Source organism: Equus asinus, chromosome 3 (assembly GCF_041296235.1).
Source record: "Equus asinus isolate D_3611 breed Donkey chromosome 3, EquAss-T2T_v2, whole genome shotgun sequence".
Lineage (NCBI taxonomy): Eukaryota > Metazoa > Chordata > Mammalia > Perissodactyla > Equidae > Equus > Equus asinus.
Window position 1 is genome coordinate 64,434,550 of NC_091792.1, and position 17,772 is coordinate 64,452,321.

Below are 17,772 nucleotides of genomic sequence, written 5' to 3' on the forward strand. Positions count from 1 at the left end.
ACCCTAGAGAGCAAGAACAGAGGTCCAGAAAAACGAGGTGCACCCTGGGAAGCGCTCCTCTCTGGCTCCTGCCAGATCCTTGAGTGTCTGGTTGAGGCCGGGGCAGGGGTAGTGGCAGCACTGGCCCACCCAGGAATGGAGGAGGGGGCTCTTACTTGGATAGGGCCAGGCCGTGCTTGTCCAGCTGTGGGTGCAGGTCGGCCAGGAGGATGCCGGCCTCCACCGTCACCTGCTTCTTCTCTGTGTCCACCTGCAAGAGACGAGCACAGGCTGGGACAAGCTAGACATTGCCCAGCCCTCGCCCTGCGGCCAGGCTCCCTGTGAGCATGAGCGTGTCTGTTCCAACTGGGGGTCAGCTCCAGCCACTCCTGCTGCAGGCAGCAAAGGGCATACTGACAGAGCCCTAGAGTGCTGGAGCTTCGGGAATATTCTGTGTTACCCCTTCTTTTTCCAGGGCAAGGAGATAAGGAGCAGGGACGAGAGGGATTTGCCCAAGACCACTGGCAGAGCTGGGACTAGAACTCAGGCCTCCTCCTTTCCCCCACCCCACCCCACCCCACCCAGACCAGGAAGGAAGGTGGGGTTCCTTGTAGCCCATGCAAAGTCACCAACTAAGCAGGGCCTACTCCTGCGGGGGCTCGACTTTGCTAGAGGGAGTTCAAATTCTCCTCTCATCCTCTGACCCTGGGAGGACTTAGGCAAAGACCGAGAACTGGAAGGGGGAGGTGGGGGGACAGCCATTTGGCATCTGTGGGGTGAGAAGTGTGCCGTGTCCTGAGACCCCCACGGCAGCCCTGGGAGGCAGGAACAGTCTCTCCATTTCACAGCGAGGAGACGAGTTCAGGGACTTTAAGTCACTCGCCCAAGGTCACACAAACATGGGTGGTGGAAATGAGATGAGAATCCACATCTGCGTGACTGCAAAGCACAAGCTCGGCCCCCGGACCCTGAGCACAGAGCCCGGCAAAATCAACCGCTGGAGACCGATCCTTACTAATCAGCAATCAGAGTTAATTCCTGCCATGACTGATGTCCTGACCGGAACATTTTCTACGAGAGGGAGACCGTCAGTCTGAGCAAATAAGGGAAGAGTAGGGAGCAGCCCAGAACCTCTGCTAGCCGGCTGGTGGAGGGAAGGTTAGCCGGCAAAAAATACAGCTCAGGGGAGCTGGCCCTGGCAGGAGAGGATAGGAGTCCGCCTCACGTGTGGCACACCTGTCTGGCACCCTGGCTTCCTGGCAGGCACCTGGGGGTACTCCCCAAGTGCTGGCTGAATTGTGTGGACAGTATCCCTGCACAGGGCTGGTGTCAGACTCCTGAGCCTGTCCCCTGCTCTGCTGCTGATCAGCTATGTGACCTTAGGCAAGTCACTCGCCCTGTCTGATCCTCAGTTTCCCCATCTGTAAAACCAGTTAAGTGTAAATCCTTCTGGATTTGTCATTGTGAGTCCATCTTTGGGGGCCTGACTTGCCCTTCTTGTTCTACAGAAGTGGAGAGGAAGCTCTGGCGGCGGGGGGTGGGGGGAGGACATCTCTTCTGTGGCCACAAGGGGGCGCACAGACCAGACAAGCGGCCTGAGCAAGCCCAGGGAGGGCTCTGGGGAGGGGCATCACCGGTGGGCCAGGACTTGGGATGTCGCTTTGGGACTGGGGCAGGGAGGGCATTAGGCCTGAAGGGGAAGGCTGAGAGTTTCCGCCTGGGGTCTGGGGTGGAGGCCGAGGCTTCCGTCTTGGGGGCTGCAGAGGTGGGGAGGCGAGGGGGTCGCGTACCTGGAGGACCCGGTTCATCTTCCCCATGTGGATCATGAAGCCATCGGTGCAGGCGATGTCCGAGGGCGAGTGGCCGCCGCCCACCACCTTCACCCGCTTGTTCTGCTGCCTGGCCAGGGCCAGCACCTGCCAAGGCGATGCCTGAGTCAGCCCCGGCTCAGGCCTTCCCCGTGAGGCAGCCAGCCGGCATGCAGGGCCTGCGGGGCTGGGCGTCCAGGCTCTGCACCCCCCGGCCTCCAGGGCCGCTGCCTGGCTGGAAGCTGCTGTGCAGGCCACTGCAGGAAAGAGCCAGAGCGAAGGGCCGGGAAGTGAGCAGGATGGAGAACACAGGAAACCTTCTGAAGTGGGTCCCCGCGTGCTGCCCCCGCCGCGGCAGGGGCGCTTCCACAGGCAGATCTGCGCCTGTGTTTCCCCAGCGCAAAACCCTGCAGGCGCTCCCCGGGGCCTCAGAATAAGGCCCAGGCTCCTCGGGGCAGGGACAGTGGTTTAATATGGCTTTGTTCCCCCCATGTCTACCCCAGGCCCAGCCCGAACAGGCAGTCTCCAGCGATCACAGAATGGATAAATAAACGAATGCATGATGTCACCGAAATGAACCCATCCCTTTCGCCCTCATGTCCCTGCTCAAACGCCCTCCCGTCTGAGTCCCACGGTTTAGCCACAAGGGGCTCCGCGAGCAGTGAGATCCGGCGATGCGCCAGCACCCGTCTCCACCGCCTCCCCTCCCCTCTCCCACCGCGCGCGGCAGGCTTAAGGCGCCAGGTTCCACAGTAAGGAAATCTATTTAACACCGCGTTCCTCGAGCCCCCTTGACCACCCAACCTGTTTTTATTTTCACTGACCCTACTCGCCCTCCACGGAGCGCGGGCCTCCGCAGCCTCATCCGTTAGTGATTCACAGCCGTGCGGGCCGGCGCAGCCCGGGAGCGGCCTCCGCCCTTCCCTCGGCTCTGGCGAAGCCCCGTGCCTCCGCGCTCCAGGCCCTCTGGGCTGCTCAAAGCCCCTCTGCCTCCCAGCCTTCCTCTCCCGCCCCCGACCCCGCTCGGCCTCCCTGCTGCCGCGTCTGAGGAGGCTCCAGGCCTTGTCTCCTTCCCTTCCTCACAGAGCCCTGTGGAACTCTTACTCATCCTCCAGGGCCCAGCTCAGGGACCGCTTTTCCTTTATGAAGCTTTTCCTGCGTGAGAAGCTGGGGGCTTTGACCTCAGACAATCCCTGGTGTGGATCCTGGCTCTGATGCTTATTATATGGGAAAATTACAAAGCCTCTTCAGCCTCAGTTTGCTCATCTGTAAAATGGGGATAACAATCACCACCTCGCAGGGGGTCGTGAGGGTTGATGAGACCGTAGATACAAAGCACGTGCTGCCGAGTTAGAGGATCACTTCGTGGTGACTGTGTCGTTCCTACTTCTGTCCTCTCTGAGCGCCCGCGCACACTCACACCCGTGCACACACACACTTGTGCCCACGCTCGCACACATGCACACACACTCAGGATGATTTTCTCCCTCTTCTCTACTCTACTAGTGCTGGTGGAACAGCATCTGCACCCTCTGGAGTGAGTTGTACGCATGCTGTCTTAGGGGCAAGCCTTTTAAGGGCAGAGGTTGGGTCTTGTTCATTCATTCGTTTATTCCTTCATTCACTCCACACATATTTATTAGGTGCTTCCTGTGTGCCGGGCACACTGCTGGGTGCTGAGGACAAGATGGAAAACAAGACATATTCTTATGCGGGAGAGAGGCAAAGCAGGAGAATGTTCAAGTCAACCAAGTAATTGCAAGTCATGCATATGCAATGAAGGCAACAACAAGGAGCTGAGAGAGAGACGACTGGGGACGTACTTCATTCAGGTGCCTGGGAATCCATGAGGAGGAAGACAGCAGGTTGAAGGCAAAAACAAACAAAAAGAAAACACGTGGAGAACGTAGATTTGGGCGTGTAAGTTTGTGACGTCTTTGAGACACCCAAGAGAGAAGTCATGTGTGAGTCTGTAGCTCTGAGGAGAGATCTGAGCTGGAAAGGAGTGTCTGGCAGCCATCGGCGGGCACAGTGTGTGTAACGTGGCAGCCGGGTGGAGCTGGAGCTGGGGAAGAGGGGCCAGGGGCCCACTGCACGGAGCTCCAGCCTAGCCAGCAGCTCGGGGCGGAGGGGTCTTAACTCCCACAGTCCATCCCCCAGCCTCCTCTCTCTGGCACTGCCTTGTCTCTAGGGCCCGATGGAGCTGGAGGTCCGCGGGCTGGGCCATCTGGCCCTGTGCGTAGATGGACACTCACCTCTTTGATCTCCTCCACGGATGTGGGCTGATAGTACATCTCTGGGCAACAGCCATAGGTCTTGGCCCAGTTTTGGAACTTGACCCCTTTGTACCCATGGACCTGTGACAGGCAAAAAGTGGGGCCACCACAGATATATCACTATGGGCGGCCCTGACCCCACCCTGCTGTCCTGCTGTTGTGGAGAAGGAGGCTGGGGCCACGGCACTCAGCCTGGGCTCCCTCTCTGCCCTGATCACCTCTCGGGCTGGCGGGAACTGAACACGGCGGCAGCTCTGAAGCTGTGCAGCCACATGTGGACTTCCTGCTGCCATCTCCCTTGTTCCCTCACAGTCAGCGGGCAGACAACTCTGCTCATTCTTGGAAGGGGCTAATTGGGGTCAGGAGTGGAGCCCGAAGGAGCAGGACTCAGGGCTCCTGCCTGGGGAACCTGGCAGAAGGTGTTCTTGGCTGAGGAGGGCGATCAGGGAAGGGCTGCATGAGCTGGCCTGGTGGCCCCAGAAAGACTCGGAACTGGCCTTCAGCTTTCCCACCAGCCTTCTCCTCCCGGGAAGGGGTACGTCTGGGAGTCTCCACAGCAGCCTTCTTGGCCTTTAGGCCACAGCAGGTAGCCCTGGGGAAAGACTCCCATTTGTGGGACACCCGCTGGGTGCCGGCCCTGTGCTGGGATCCTCTCTGTATATCATTTACCTTGCAATAATGCCATGAAGTAGGTGATATCACTCTCATTTTCAGAAGCTGAAATAGGCTCAGAGAGGTGAACTTCCCCAAGCACACACAGCAGCCAAGTGAAGACACTGGAATCCCACCCAGGCCTCCTCTCCCAGGCCTTCCCTGACACCCCAATGCCTCCTCAGAGCCGCTAGTGCAATTCAGGAGGGTCCCTGTGGCTTCTCCTTGGCCCCAGATTTAACCTAATTTAGCCCTCCCATGCCTGGCTCATGGGCCCAGCCTGGACGCAGCCCAGCTGGGCTGACCGGCTGTGCCATGTAGCCCTACCATGCTTCCAGTGGTGGGTCAGTGGACTTGGTCGACTCTTGCTTCCTCCAGGAACAGAGCACTGGGCAGTGGGGTGCAGAGGCGCAGCCAGGGGGCCCGAGCAGGCAGCACAGCAACCTCGGCACTCAGGGCTGACTCTGAAGCGGCTGCATACCCAGGGTCTTTGAGTCCCTGCAAAGGTGGGTAAACAGTGTTGCAACAGGCTCCACCTGGACAAACAGTGGCTCAGGCCTGCCCCCTGCCCAGGGCCCTCCCAGACAGCAAGGTGGAAGCACTGAGTCTAAGGGGTGGCTGCTGTGTTCTGGAAGCTGCTTAAGCTCTGTCGGGGCAGGGAAAAATCCCCTTTCTATCTTCTCGTATTCTTATGGCTGGACTAACAATAAAATTGACACAAGACCAGATTAACAGGACAAAACCACAATTTAATTATGTGTGTACCTGAGAATCATGAAAGTGATGCTCGAGGAGTCAACAAAGCAGGCAGTATATGTGTCTTTTACACAAGGAAACAATCAGTTTGTGAGGAATGACAGGACAAAGACACTTAGACTGGAGGCACGTGATGAGCGAGGAATTTAAGCCGCGTTTAGGCTCGAGGGGGTAGGTGACGGGGCTACTCAGCCCTGCCGGCCCAGCTCTGCTGCTGGGGATGCCCGGAGAGCCCTGCACAGGGAGCGATAGTTCCTGCTTTCAGGGCAAGCAGAGGCAGGGGTGCAGAACGCCCTTTCTGCCTCTCAGGTAACTAATTGAAACTCATCAACATGCTATGGTGGGATATTTTGGGGTGGCCTGCTCTGGGCCCCCACAGCTCTGACCCCAACTCTAGGATTCTGGAGCCAGAAGACCCCCAACTTCAAAACTAGGTCCTTACTACCACAGGTCAGGGGGCTGGGATGGGGAGGTCTGGTGGGGGTCTTGTTGCAGGGGCCCCCTCGGGGCCTGCTTGCAGCGGGGCACAGGTGGCCGGCCTGTGCAGCTGAGCTCTGCATTCATGTTTCATCAGACCCACCACTGTAGAGAGACGGAACAGGACGCCGGTGGCCGCAGCCAGGGGACAAGGCAAACTGTTCTAGTAAAGCTCTTCCTTTCCCCAGGCTCTGGGGGAGAGGACCTGGGTTCCTCCTCCGAGCTGTGCCAGTTAACCTCTGTGAACCTCATTTTCCTCCCCAGAGAAGTAGGGGCACTTTTGCCTAATTCCAGGTCGACATAAATGTTATAGTTGATGTACGATGGATGCAATCGGTGCTTCAAATGGCAACAGACTCTTGCATCAGCCCCTAGCTGTGAGCTCTTGGGGCAGGATCCCTGGGACACTATTGTCCACATTGTCATCCATTAGCTCAGTGCCTGGCACAGAGCCAGAGCCCGATGTGTTTGTTCAACAAACTAATAAGTCACCGAGGATCTTGGCTTATCAGATCTTTCCAAGCCAAGAGCTGGTGTCTAGTGGGGAGCGTGGCCAACAGCTCTGGAGTTTTGGAGGAGGAAAGGCCTGGCTGGAGGGGTGGGGTTGCTCAGATACACACAGGAGAAGTCCTGGAACGGGGGGGTCAGAGTCACGTCTGTGTCCCCAAACCAGGATTTCTGCCAGCCGCCTAGTGCATGTGCATGTGTGCACGTATGCACATGTGTGTGCAGGACTGCACCCCCCAACTGCACATGTACGTGCTGTGAGGTGAGGGTGGCAGCCATGTGCTCTCCATGGGGAAATCCCAGCTAGTGGAGGTGCTGCTGTTTACGATTGCTGAGCAGGCCCTCAGTCACAGAGAGGAGAGTCCCAGAGACGGGCGAGGAGTCTGTGCAGCTCCAGACACGGAACAGAGTTGCCTTAGGGGAAGAGCTGGAACCCCAGTGTGTTATGGGTGGAACTGTGTTCCCCCAAATTCCTGTGTTGAAGGCTTAGCCCCCAGGACTCAGAATGTGACTGTATTTGGAGATGGGGACTTTAAAGAGGCTGTTAAGTTAGGGTGGGCCCTAATCCCATAGGACTGGTTTCCTTATAAGAAGAGCTGAGGACACAGACACACTCACAGGGAAGACCATGTGAGGACTGTCAAAAGTGCCTCTAGTGGAGCCTTTCCAGAGAAACTGCTTTGCTGTCTTGAGCCTTGGGCTGGGCCAAAGCTTTGGACTGGGCCAAAATGGCAATTGTTTTACAAGCAATTGTTTGAGTAATCGGCAGGAAAACGGACATCCTGATCGCAGACAGGATTGTGGACTTTCTGATGACAGACTCAATAGCCAAGCCATGTTTAGCCAAGACTAGATTCTGCCTCCACCTCCAACTAAAACTCCTTACTGTCATACAACCTCCCTTCTTTGCCTGTAAAAACCCCTGACTTTTACTGCCTAGCGGGACACATTTTGGGTTTCTACCTGAATCTGTGCTCCTGAATTGCAATTCCAATTGCCCAAATAAATATCTGCTGTTTAAATTGTAGTGATTTCTCCTCGGTTGACAGGACACAGGGAGAAGACGGCCATCTCCAAGCCACGGAGAGAGGCCTCAGAAGACACCAACCCTGCTGACATCTTGATTTTGGACTTCCAGCCTCCGGGACTGTGAGGAAACGAATGTCTGCTATTGAAGCCGCCCATGTGTGGGACTTTGTTAGGGCAGCCGGAGCAGACCAAGACACCATGTCTGCAAGGCCCTGAGGCTGGGGTCTCCACTGAGGCCATTGTGAGAGAGAAGAGCAGGGCTTCCCTCTGCGCCCGGTTCCCTGGGCTGACCCTGATGGAAGGGGCAGGCCCTGTGCACTCGTGTTGGCCCGCCAGCTCCACTGCCCCAGGGGAAGAATGCTGGGGGACCTCCCCACAGAGCCTCAGACTCCCTGCCTGGGAAAGGCAGGGCTTGGGGGGGAGGGGGGTGAGCAGTGGGTAGGGGGCTTGGGGCTGAGGGATGGAGACAGCACTACTAGGTGGGCTACTGCCCCTTCTCTACACTCACTGTTCCAAAGCGATGGAAGGGGGCCCCAGGGCTGTGGTCAACCCACAGTGAGCACCAAGCCAGGGGCCGGTGGGGCGGGAGTGGGGGTGTGGGGGGTGGGGGCACAGAGACGCCCTTGGCAGGGAGGAGAGGGAGTGCAGAGGTACAGCCTGGTGTCATCCCAGGTAAATAACTTGTTTCCCACCCACCCCAAATCCCTGTTCCCACAACTGCGGGCAGAATATGCCCTGCTCCCCTCTCCCCACCAATGCTCCTTTCAACCACAGCCCGGCCCAAGTTTTCCCCTTTTGGTGAATGTACTCTGAGCAGGACGCTCAGGAACCGGAGCTGGGGTGCTGGCTGCCTTGGGCTGCACCCCAGAATGGCACAAGAGGCTCCCTTCCCTCTTCTGCTGAGACTCCCCAGAGCTGGAGTCACGCCCCGGGTTTTCCTTGCTCACCCCTGCTTCGGCCTTGGAGGGAATGCTTCCTGCTCTGCACCCCCCAAGCCATGCACATCAACTTTTTTATAAATTGCCTTTATCGAAAAAACCAAAATGACATGTAACCAAAAGAAATGTAAAAATCAGCAAAAATGGTGTGTATCAGTTAATTCAATCTGCATTGCCACTATCCCGTGGTTGAAGTCAATGGTTTATTGCTTATTTCTTCTTGTCTGACGGACTCAGCTTGTTCAATAATTGCTGAGTCTTAACTTTTTCAAACATTTGTCGGCCAGGGAAATTCATGTTACCGTTTCCGTGGTCACTGAAGCTTGTTTGCTGACCTTTTCCCCTCCCATACTTATTAAGCAGTGAGAATGAGCTCCTTCTTACAGAGTTTGTACACGGAAACTTCATACATTTCTTTGAAACACTGAACATTTGGAACAGTTTAATGTTTCTCATCTGCAGATATTACCTTCTTGTCCCACTCAGGCAGCTCATTCTCTTTAAAATAAGATGTAGGGCATAAAGTTCAGGCCACACATAAGACAAGGTGGGAGGGCACTGTCTAAAATGTCCCCTGCCTCTCCGAGGTCTTTTTCCATCTGAATCCAGAGTAAAAGATGGAGACAATGACCAAATATCCATCCTTTCAATCTACTCAAAGGCAACAAAGGCTTTGTTTGAGGCTTTTTCTGGAATTTTACTTTGAGTTGCATAAACAAAGAATTGTTTCTGTCTTCAAAATTCTGACACAAGCTGAAGAGTCGTGCTGGGGGTGGGGAGCAATGCTGATACAGTCTGCCCTTCCATTTTGGCACTAGTGTCATGGAAAACAGTGATGAACTACATAAGAAACACAAGTTAGGTCCTAACCTAGGGCCTTTTAAACACGGGCCTTTTAATCGATTAAAAAGTGAGCTTATGACCCACTGGATGGGAGAAAATATTGGCATATATCTTATACAGGAATACTACTCAGAATATATAAAGAACTCCTGCAACTCGACAATCAAAAAACAAGCAAGGTGATTTAAAAATGGGCAAAGAATTTGAACAGACATTTCTACAGAGAAGATATACTATGGCCAATAAGCATATGAAAAGATGCTCAACATCATTAGTCATGAGTGAAATGCAAATCAAAACCACAATAAGATACCATTGCACGCCCATTAGGATGGCTACTATCAAGAAACCCAGAAAATAACAAGTGTTGGTGATGATGTGGAGAAATTGGAACTCTTGTGCATTGCTGGTGGGAATATAAAATGGGGCAGCCACTATGGAAATATAAAAAATTAAACATAGAATTACCACATGATCCAGCCATTCCACTTCCGAGTTTATACCCAGAAGAACTGAAAGGAGGGACTCGATGAGATATTTGCACACCCATGTTCAAGCAGCATTATTCACCACAGCCAAAAGGTAGGAGCAACTGTATGGTATGCACACAATGGAATATTATTTAGTCTCAAAAAGGAAGGAAATTCTGACATATGCTACAATATGGATGAACCTTGGGGACATGATACTAAGTGAAATAAGCCAGTCACCAAGACAAATACTTTACGATTCCACGTGTATGAGGGATCTAGAACAGTCAAATTCATAGAGACAAAGTAGAATGGCGGCTGCTGGGGGCTGGAGGGAGACCGGAATGGGGAGTTAGTGTTTAAAGGGGACAGAACTGCTGTTTGGGGAGATAGAAAGGTTTTGGAGATATGCGGTGGTGATGGTTACATAACAATGTGAATATACTTAATGCCAGTGTACACTTAAAAATAGTTAAAATGGTAAATTTCATGTTATATATATTTACCACAATAAAAAAGTCAGCTTATAGGAGTAGAAACATCACTGATATTCTTTCAAAAGCAGGTACCAGCCTCAAAACCTTGTATTTAAATATGGTGAAATGCATTTAGGTAAGCTGACAAAATGATTCCACTCATAACTTATAAATATGAAAGCTGTGAACACCCACAGTAACCTTAACTACTTTGGCTGTGTTATTAAGATCATTACTGAATTTGTTTTACGCAGCAGAAACCCACTGATGCGCTGTGGCAGTTTATCCAATGACTTCTAGCGAAGATTTGTTGATGTCTACAATCTGACGTCTCCCTCTGAATTTAATTCTCTCAGCAGATATGCCAGCAGTGTTAGTAAGAGATCCACCAAGGCTTGGAATAGGGGAAACAGTCCTGCAATTGGCCATCCATCTCACCCAGTAGGACATCAAAATCAAGAATCTGGAAGTAATTCATTTCTTCTTTTATTTAAGCACACATTCCCTGATTTATGCAGCAAACGTCTAATGAGCATCTACAAAACGCCAGGCATGTACTGGGGCACGGTCAAGGATGAATCACCTAGACAGGAGCCTCTGGTCTCAGGGGCCTTATAGTCTAAGGGACAAAATGAACAGTTGGGTGCAGTGGCCACCACCAGGGAGAGACCTCTACAATTGCTAAGATAAGGAAATGCTTTGTCATTTGTGGCAGAAAGGATTCCTTTGAACAGCGAAGCATGGTATTTCCCACCCAGGTCCTGTTGCGAAAACCTCTGAGCTTCCGACTTAGATATTTTAACCATTGTTTGCCTTTAATTTGCACTCATGGTAATGCTGGCATGAACAATACGGAAACTGGCTAGAGTTACTTCAAGGCCTGAAACCATGGGCTTGTTATACTCCAAGAGAGACAGAAATAGCTTTGTCCCATCTATTCTAACAGACTCGCTTTTAGAACACATTTCTCCCGGAAACCTTGGACCCTGCTAGTCGACAGCCACTAAGCATGAGGAAGAACCAGTGAGCGATCCCAGCTCCCTCGAGAGAGCTCCGTGACCCCACCGGTGTGTGGGTGTAAGAGTGAATATGGGTTTGCCACCCTCTTTTAAAAGGCTATTTCCCTAGCAGAGGTGAATACACTGTTATTTATGCCTTTTGTAGTCATGAAGGAAAAATAACGTTTTATAATTAAATCAATTTGAACACACTCCCAGCAAGTTGTACTTAAAATGGCATCTGGCAGCCCCCTTTGCTGCCACAACTGCAGAGGTGACCCGTGGCCGGAAGCTCCCCAAAGCAGACCGGGAGACACAGCTCTGGACATTCCTAGTGTTTTCTGGACACCTACAGACCTTTTCCAGTTGAGCGTCTTTTATGACCCTCATGCTTGTATGACTGGTTATATTTTTGTTGCAATGCTTTGTGCTTGATTCATGTGACCCTTATTTGCCCGAAGAGTAGAATTTCTGAGGCTTTTTTTTTTTTTTGAGGTAACGCTGATTTATGACATTATATAAATTTCACACGTCCATCATTGTATTTCAATTTCTGTGTAGACTACATCATGTCCACCCCCCCCAAGACTAACTACAGCCATCACCGTACACATTCAGAGGCATTTCTGATGGTTTACGGGGACCGCTGGGTAGAACACTGAACCTGAGACAACCGGGGCAGACAGGCTGGCCTATTTGTGCTGCTTCTAATGAAGGATGTTCTAAGATTCTTCTTTCCTCTCCTTCCACCGCTCAGTAGAAATGAGCTTGGACATATTCAGGTGGTAAAATAATGTTGTCTGGCTTACATAGTCATTCCTCCTGGTCACATAGTTGCCTTTTAAATGAGCCCTTTAATTCTCAGATCCAAAAGGAAGAGGTGGTGTGGCTGGAAATTTAAAGCCCTCACAGCCTCGTCATAGGATGGACTAGAAATCTTAGAGTTAAGACTTCTGCAGCACTTCCTCTGAGCCGGGCACCATTCTAGGGCCCTGCATATGATAACTCATTTGATGATCACAACCACCTATGAGTTGGTACTATTAATGTCCCCTTTACAGATGAGGAAACCGAGGCACAGGAAGCCCTTTCTCGAGATCACACAGTGGTAAGTGGCAAACCAAGGGTCTAATGCAGGTAGTCTGACTCCAGTTTAGAAAGGAGATTTTTGGTAGAAGGAACTCAGCCTTTGGAACCAGGCAGCGTGTGTCTGAATCTAGGCTCTGCCCTCAACTAGCCAAATGACCCTGGGCAAATTATCTGAACCTCAGTTTCCCCATCTGTTAAGTGGGAAGGATAAGAGATAAGGACAAGATAAGGATAAGAGAGAGTGTATGTAAGGCTCCAGGCACACAGGGGCCCTTAATAATGAAGCTGCTAACATTTCCAGCCTTCCCCTTGTTTTTGACACGCACATCTTTTTTGCCTGGTTAATTTGAATGCATCATATTTCATAATTCAGCTCAGAGAGACCACCTCCTCTCCCAGCTTTCCCGGCAGAAGGCACAGCGAGGGAGGTGTGCATGTGGGCGAGAGCACGCTATGCTCAGGCAGCAGGGAGAAAGAGCGCGTGGCGAAGTGTGGCTAGTGGCCACTCTATCCGAGGGCGCAGAGCAGACGATTTCCAGCATCTCAGAAAGCTCCTCTGGACAGCGCTGGTCTGGACCACCCAGTGCTGTGTAGGCTCCAGAGCCAAAGCACATGTGTTCATTCAAACGCGACAGGTTGTTAGAACACTGACTCCACCTCCTCCCAAAAACACAGGCAGCAGCATCACAGTCATCTCGGCTTTATTGAACAAAGGACTTCCAATCCCTGCCGGAATGCTTCAAGGTTAACTACTGATTTTGCTGCAAAACTATGAACTGGTTAGTCAAAGAGAATCACCCCTGGCCGTCCCACGCTGTCCCTCTAGAGAACACTAACGCTTCTTAGAGAGACACTGATGCATTGATTCCCGGAGAACTAATCACATGATTCTTCCTCCATCTAAAATCACGTCAAACTTGACTCATTTCACATAAAGAAAATCACTCTTTGTTGTAAACCCCTTCAGAACAACGCTGCTCGTTATGAGAGATGGGGGTAAGGCCTCGTCTAGGGACCAAGAGCAGTGTCCCAGCAGATGACAGCGTTGAAAGCCTGCTGGGGGCTTGTATGCGTCACATCCTAGAGCTTCGAGACCACCAGCGGGTCCCTGGCATCAGTTTCCAGCCACTCAGTGAGGATCTGATTCAACTCGGTGGGCCTGGAAAGGAAATAAAAGGCACTTCACACCTGTCTGCCCCCCCTCGCCTGGAGCTGGGAGAGGTGACAGAGTGGACGGCTAAGCTGGGAAAGCCTTTAGGGAAGGAGAACAGGACCCTCCCCCACCCAGGGACCCCGCCCCCCCATCCTTACTTCTCCATCTGTGTCCAGTGTCCACAATCCTTAATGTGGCCCCTTTTCAGGTGGGGGATCTGCAAGAAAATCCCAGAAAAGTAAATGGCAGAATGTGAGTAGGTCTGGTTTCAGGTGAGCGCAACGTGCAGTGGAGACCTCTGAGGGCACACTGTCCTCTCTGCTCCCCACAGGCCATTTCATTTTCCCTGGAAAAACACTGCATTAGTTAAGGAAGGAAGGACCGCTTATTGCTCTCCTACTATGTGCTCTACATGCATTGCTGTATTCAATCTTGACCATAATCCTGTGGGGTAATATGAAGGCCCAGGGAGGTTAGGGAACCTGCCCAAGGCCACACAGAAAGTGGCTGAGCTAAGATGCAAATTCATGGCTGCCTCCTACTCATCTTAACAAACTGCCTCCGTGCAGAGTCACTGACCCCGTGCGCTACCTGGAAAAGGCCTGGCTGTTGTGTGGCCCTCGCTGCTTGGTGGGCTGTGACTGTGTCCCTTCCCAGGCTGCCTCCCTCCTCCCTGGTGGTCTGTGTGCAGGGCCGCTGGGCCGCCCTTTTGGAACCTGAATCTGCATAGTGGGTCACAGCAGCAAGCCGGAGGACTGAGAGGGAGCAGCAGCGCACAGCTCGGGACATGTGGGTTCCCTCCAGACACAGGCCTTGAGGAATGGAGTGGCAACCGCAACAGTATGTGGAAAATGCGGCTTTCCACCCCAAGGCAGGAGCTGCCCCTTCTGAGCCTAACAAACCTCAGGGAGGTTAGCAAGCAGTTGCAAGGGCTGGAAAAAGCCAGCTCAAGAACCTGAATTTCTACAGAAACCTCCCAGGATCAAGACCACAGAGCACAAGTCCTCCATGACTCCAGAGCCCACATAGGGCATCCTTGGCAGCATCCCGCTAAGCGCACTCTCCCCACTATGCCTGAGGATGCTAACAAAGCCACAGCCACGTGCAGACAGCTCTCAGCATCCAGCAGGATAAATGAGCCAGTGACGGCACCCTACCTGCAGGCCTCCCCAGTCCCTACCAACTCCACACTCTTAGCAGTGAGCTTCCAACCTACGGGTTCAATACCCCCGCTCCCCTTCAATGGTCTCAAGCCCATGGGTCCACACAGCTCAGCCTGGCCCAGCGGGCTCAGCAAAACCTTGCAGCCTCATCGAGCTCCTGCCACTTCCTGAGCATTCCGTGCATGCTCCTTGCCTCTCAACATTCTGTCTCCTTCTCTGTTCTCTCTCTGCCAGGCAATCCTTGGTGGTTCATCAAGGCCAGCGCAGTGGTCAGTGCCTGGGTGAAGCCCTCACTCCCAAACGTGCCCTCTGCTTCACACCTGTTCTGCTATGGGATTAACTGCTGGACAGTGAGCCCCTACAGGGTGGGGTCTGTATCTTATTTATCTTTACCTCCAAGCATCTAGCGATTTCCTAAGTCATGTAAGTGCACAGAAAAGGCTTCTGAAATGAATGAATGAGTGAATGAATGAAAAACTACATCAGTGCATGAGAAAGGAAGCATCAGTCATGCCTGCTGCTCCCAAGAGGCGACAGTGATGCTGCTGACGAAGTCCCTTGTCAAGCAAGTGGTTCAAACAAACACCTCACTCTGTGTCCTCGGCTGCCATCTTTCCTCTGGGACACCCGTGCCTTCTCCCAGGAAGCCCCGATGAGCCCAGAGCAGGACCATTCCCTTACCCAGTCCTCCATGTGCTTGGACATCTCAGGAACAAGCACGACATCCTTCTCTGCAGTTACCATCAGGGCAGGAATCAGAATCTGGGGAAGAACAGGAAGTAGGAGTTGAGAAGAGCCGTTGCCTTTCTGCACCTTACACCCTGTCGCAGCTTAGGGCCCCCCGGCCCTGGGGCAGGGGGACGGCTCCATTTTCATGCTGTGCAGCTTCCTCCCGCAGTGCCACCACTGTGGTCCTGGCTCTGTTCCCACCACGCTCGGCATGGAGGCGGCATCACTGTTACTGGAGATCTAAAACGATGGTGTGAGATAATAGAAAACATATACGAGGGTTTGCCCCCGGTTCCTGGCATGGAGCTCCCGAAGCCCTTAGAAATTCCTAAATGACAAGAGCACGAGGAGCATCTTTTGTTCTCCTGAGGTGACTCTGGAAGGTTCCTGGATGGGGCTGGTCATCAGAATGACTAAGTATGATTATAAGCTCGGAATTTTCAGCCCCACCCCCCATTCTCCAGAAAGGGGAGACGGGCTGGAAATGGAATAACTGATGATGCCCCCATGGGGAAGCCTCCAGACAATCCCAGTAGGAAGGGGTTCAGGGAGCTTCCAGGTTGGCGAACACATCCTTACTGGCAGCGTGATGCACCCTGGCTCCACGGGGACAGAAGCTCCTGCACTCAGGACCCTCCCAGACCTCACCCTAAGTATCTCTTCCTCTGGCTGTTCCTCTGTGTCTTCCACCACATCCTTTAGTAAAGTGGTAAATCTAAGTAAGCGTCTCCCTGAGTTCGATGAGCCACTCTAGCAAATGAATTGAACCAGAGGAGGGGGTCGTGGGAACCTCAGATTTACAGCTGATCAGTCAGAAGCACAGGTGACAACCTGGACTTGCAGTTGGCACCTAAGGTTGGGGGCAGCGGGGAGGGGCAGTCTTTTGGGACTGAGCCCTTAACCTGTGGGATCTGACGCTATCTCTGGGTGGACGGTGTCAGAATGGAGTTAAATTGTAGGACGCCCAGCTGGTGTTGCAGGGCATCGCTTGGTGGGGGCAACCTCCACACAGCTGGGGACCTGCAGTGTCAGAAGCGGAGTGTTTTGTGTGAAAGTCCAGCAGACACACAGGAAGAAGGGCTGGGATTTTCTGATACAGGCGGGTTCAGCAGGGAAGTGACCAACGTGGGTTTCACGTGCATGTGTGTAACTAAGAACAAGTGTGCCGGCCCACTCCGTGTGACTGATACTCGTGGAACCGAATGGATGGCACCAGAAAAGAGGAAAAATGCCCTTGAACAGAGATCAATATTCCTTTTCTTTGAATTAAATGAATGCTTAAAAAGGGCAGCCAAGATTCTAGAGTGAACCGGTCAGCCACAACTGTTAGCAACGTGACATTAGCGGCAGCACAAATGACTTCGCTTTTATCTACTGACCGATGGGGCACTGCAAGGTCGAGAGAGCCTCCATTTATCCACTTTGTTCTCACTCTACCATTATAATTTTCAGACAGCTTTAATTTGTCCTGGTTAAGGAACTTGCCCTGTTTTTTACCGACAGGCAGACCCATGTGTCCCTCAGGGCAGCCCCGCTGCAGATGATGAAGACCCGGGAGCACGCAGAAGGGATTTTGTTGCTGAAACTCATCCTGAAGCTGCTGTGGGGTTGTGTAAACTTGAGAATGTTACAGTCAAAGAGCAACCTGGTGGTGGGGCATGGGAGGAGGCGGGAGAGGGGTAGGGTCTGGAAGTAACTGCAGAAGAAGGGGATTCCCAGCCTTGGCATCATCGGGATCCACTTTCCCAGAGCCTTTGTCAGTATGTCCCTCCATGGTGTGAGAGATTTGCCTATCAACCGCAGTTCTGTAGTTTCTGTCATTCACAGATTAGAGTGATGATAAGGATAATGAGTGTTAATTGAAATACTACTATGTGCTAGGCACTGTCCTAAGCATTTTATGTGCATTAACGCATTTCATCCTTACACAGCTCTATGAGGTAGGCACTCTTCTTGTCATTCCCGTATTACAGAAGTGACCAAGGAGAACAGAGTTGCTAAGCGCCTTGCCCAAGGTGACACAGGGATTAGATGCCAGGCCAACTTGCTGTCCAGCTCACTCTTAACCACTATGTCCTCTGCTCTATTTCCTCAAGACCTAACCCCAGCAGGCCAAGGCCTCATCTGTTTTATTCGCCTGGTGTCCCTAAGGTCTAGCACAGGGCCTGGCACAGAGGGCGTTCATGGTCAAGTGAGTCACGAGATAACCAGGGCTTCCGAGTGAGCTGAAGAATGTGAAAATGCAACTTCTCTTAGGTTTTGAACGTTTTGAATGTAATGGGGACCCCATCACTCCCTGTGCAGATGCAGAGAGTGGAAATCCATCTTCTGCTTGACAGACGAGGAAACTGAGACTCACACTGATGGGTCAAGGTGACCCAGCCAGCAGCTAAAGCCTCATCTCTCTGGCAGCACCTAACGCTCCTTCTG

The 17,772-nt window shown here is 52.5% G+C and overlaps 2 protein-coding genes across 6 annotated transcripts in view; both read right to left on the reverse strand.

The window, feature by feature from the left end:
• The window catches only part of LOC106832515 (L-gulonolactone oxidase), a 32,097-nt gene extending 26,865 nt beyond the window's left edge, over nucleotides 1-5,232 (reverse strand). For 2 of the 4 annotated variants that reach the window (XM_044766862.2, XM_070505154.1), the window contains exons 1-4: nucleotides 5,042-5,230; nucleotides 4,043-4,144; nucleotides 1,770-1,895; nucleotides 156-250 (exon numbers count right to left, since the gene is read on the reverse strand). In XM_044766862.2, the coding sequence (XP_044622797.1) occupies nucleotides 156-250; nucleotides 1,770-1,895; nucleotides 4,043-4,144; nucleotides 5,042-5,044 (326 nt within the window). In that variant the 5' untranslated portion in view covers nucleotides 5,045-5,230. Of the gene's footprint in view, nucleotides 1-155; nucleotides 251-1,769; nucleotides 1,896-4,042; nucleotides 4,145-5,041 lie in introns of all 4 variants that reach the window. The other 2 variants (XM_044766861.2, XM_070505153.1) reach the window with 2 other exon arrangements.
• Nucleotides 5,233-12,981: 7,749 nt separating this feature from the next.
• Nucleotides 12,982-17,772, reverse strand: part of EPHX2 (epoxide hydrolase 2) — a 68,637-nt gene continuing 63,846 nt past the window's right edge. For both annotated transcript variants that reach the window (XM_070505155.1, XM_014843304.3), the window contains 3 exons: nucleotides 15,295-15,375; nucleotides 13,609-13,667; nucleotides 12,982-13,456 (listed from right to left, as the gene is read on the reverse strand). In XM_070505155.1, coding sequence (XP_070361256.1) covers nucleotides 13,378-13,456; nucleotides 13,609-13,667; nucleotides 15,295-15,375 — 219 coding nt within the window. In that variant the 3' untranslated portion in view covers nucleotides 12,982-13,377. The remainder of the gene's footprint in view (nucleotides 13,457-13,608; nucleotides 13,668-15,294; nucleotides 15,376-17,772) is intronic.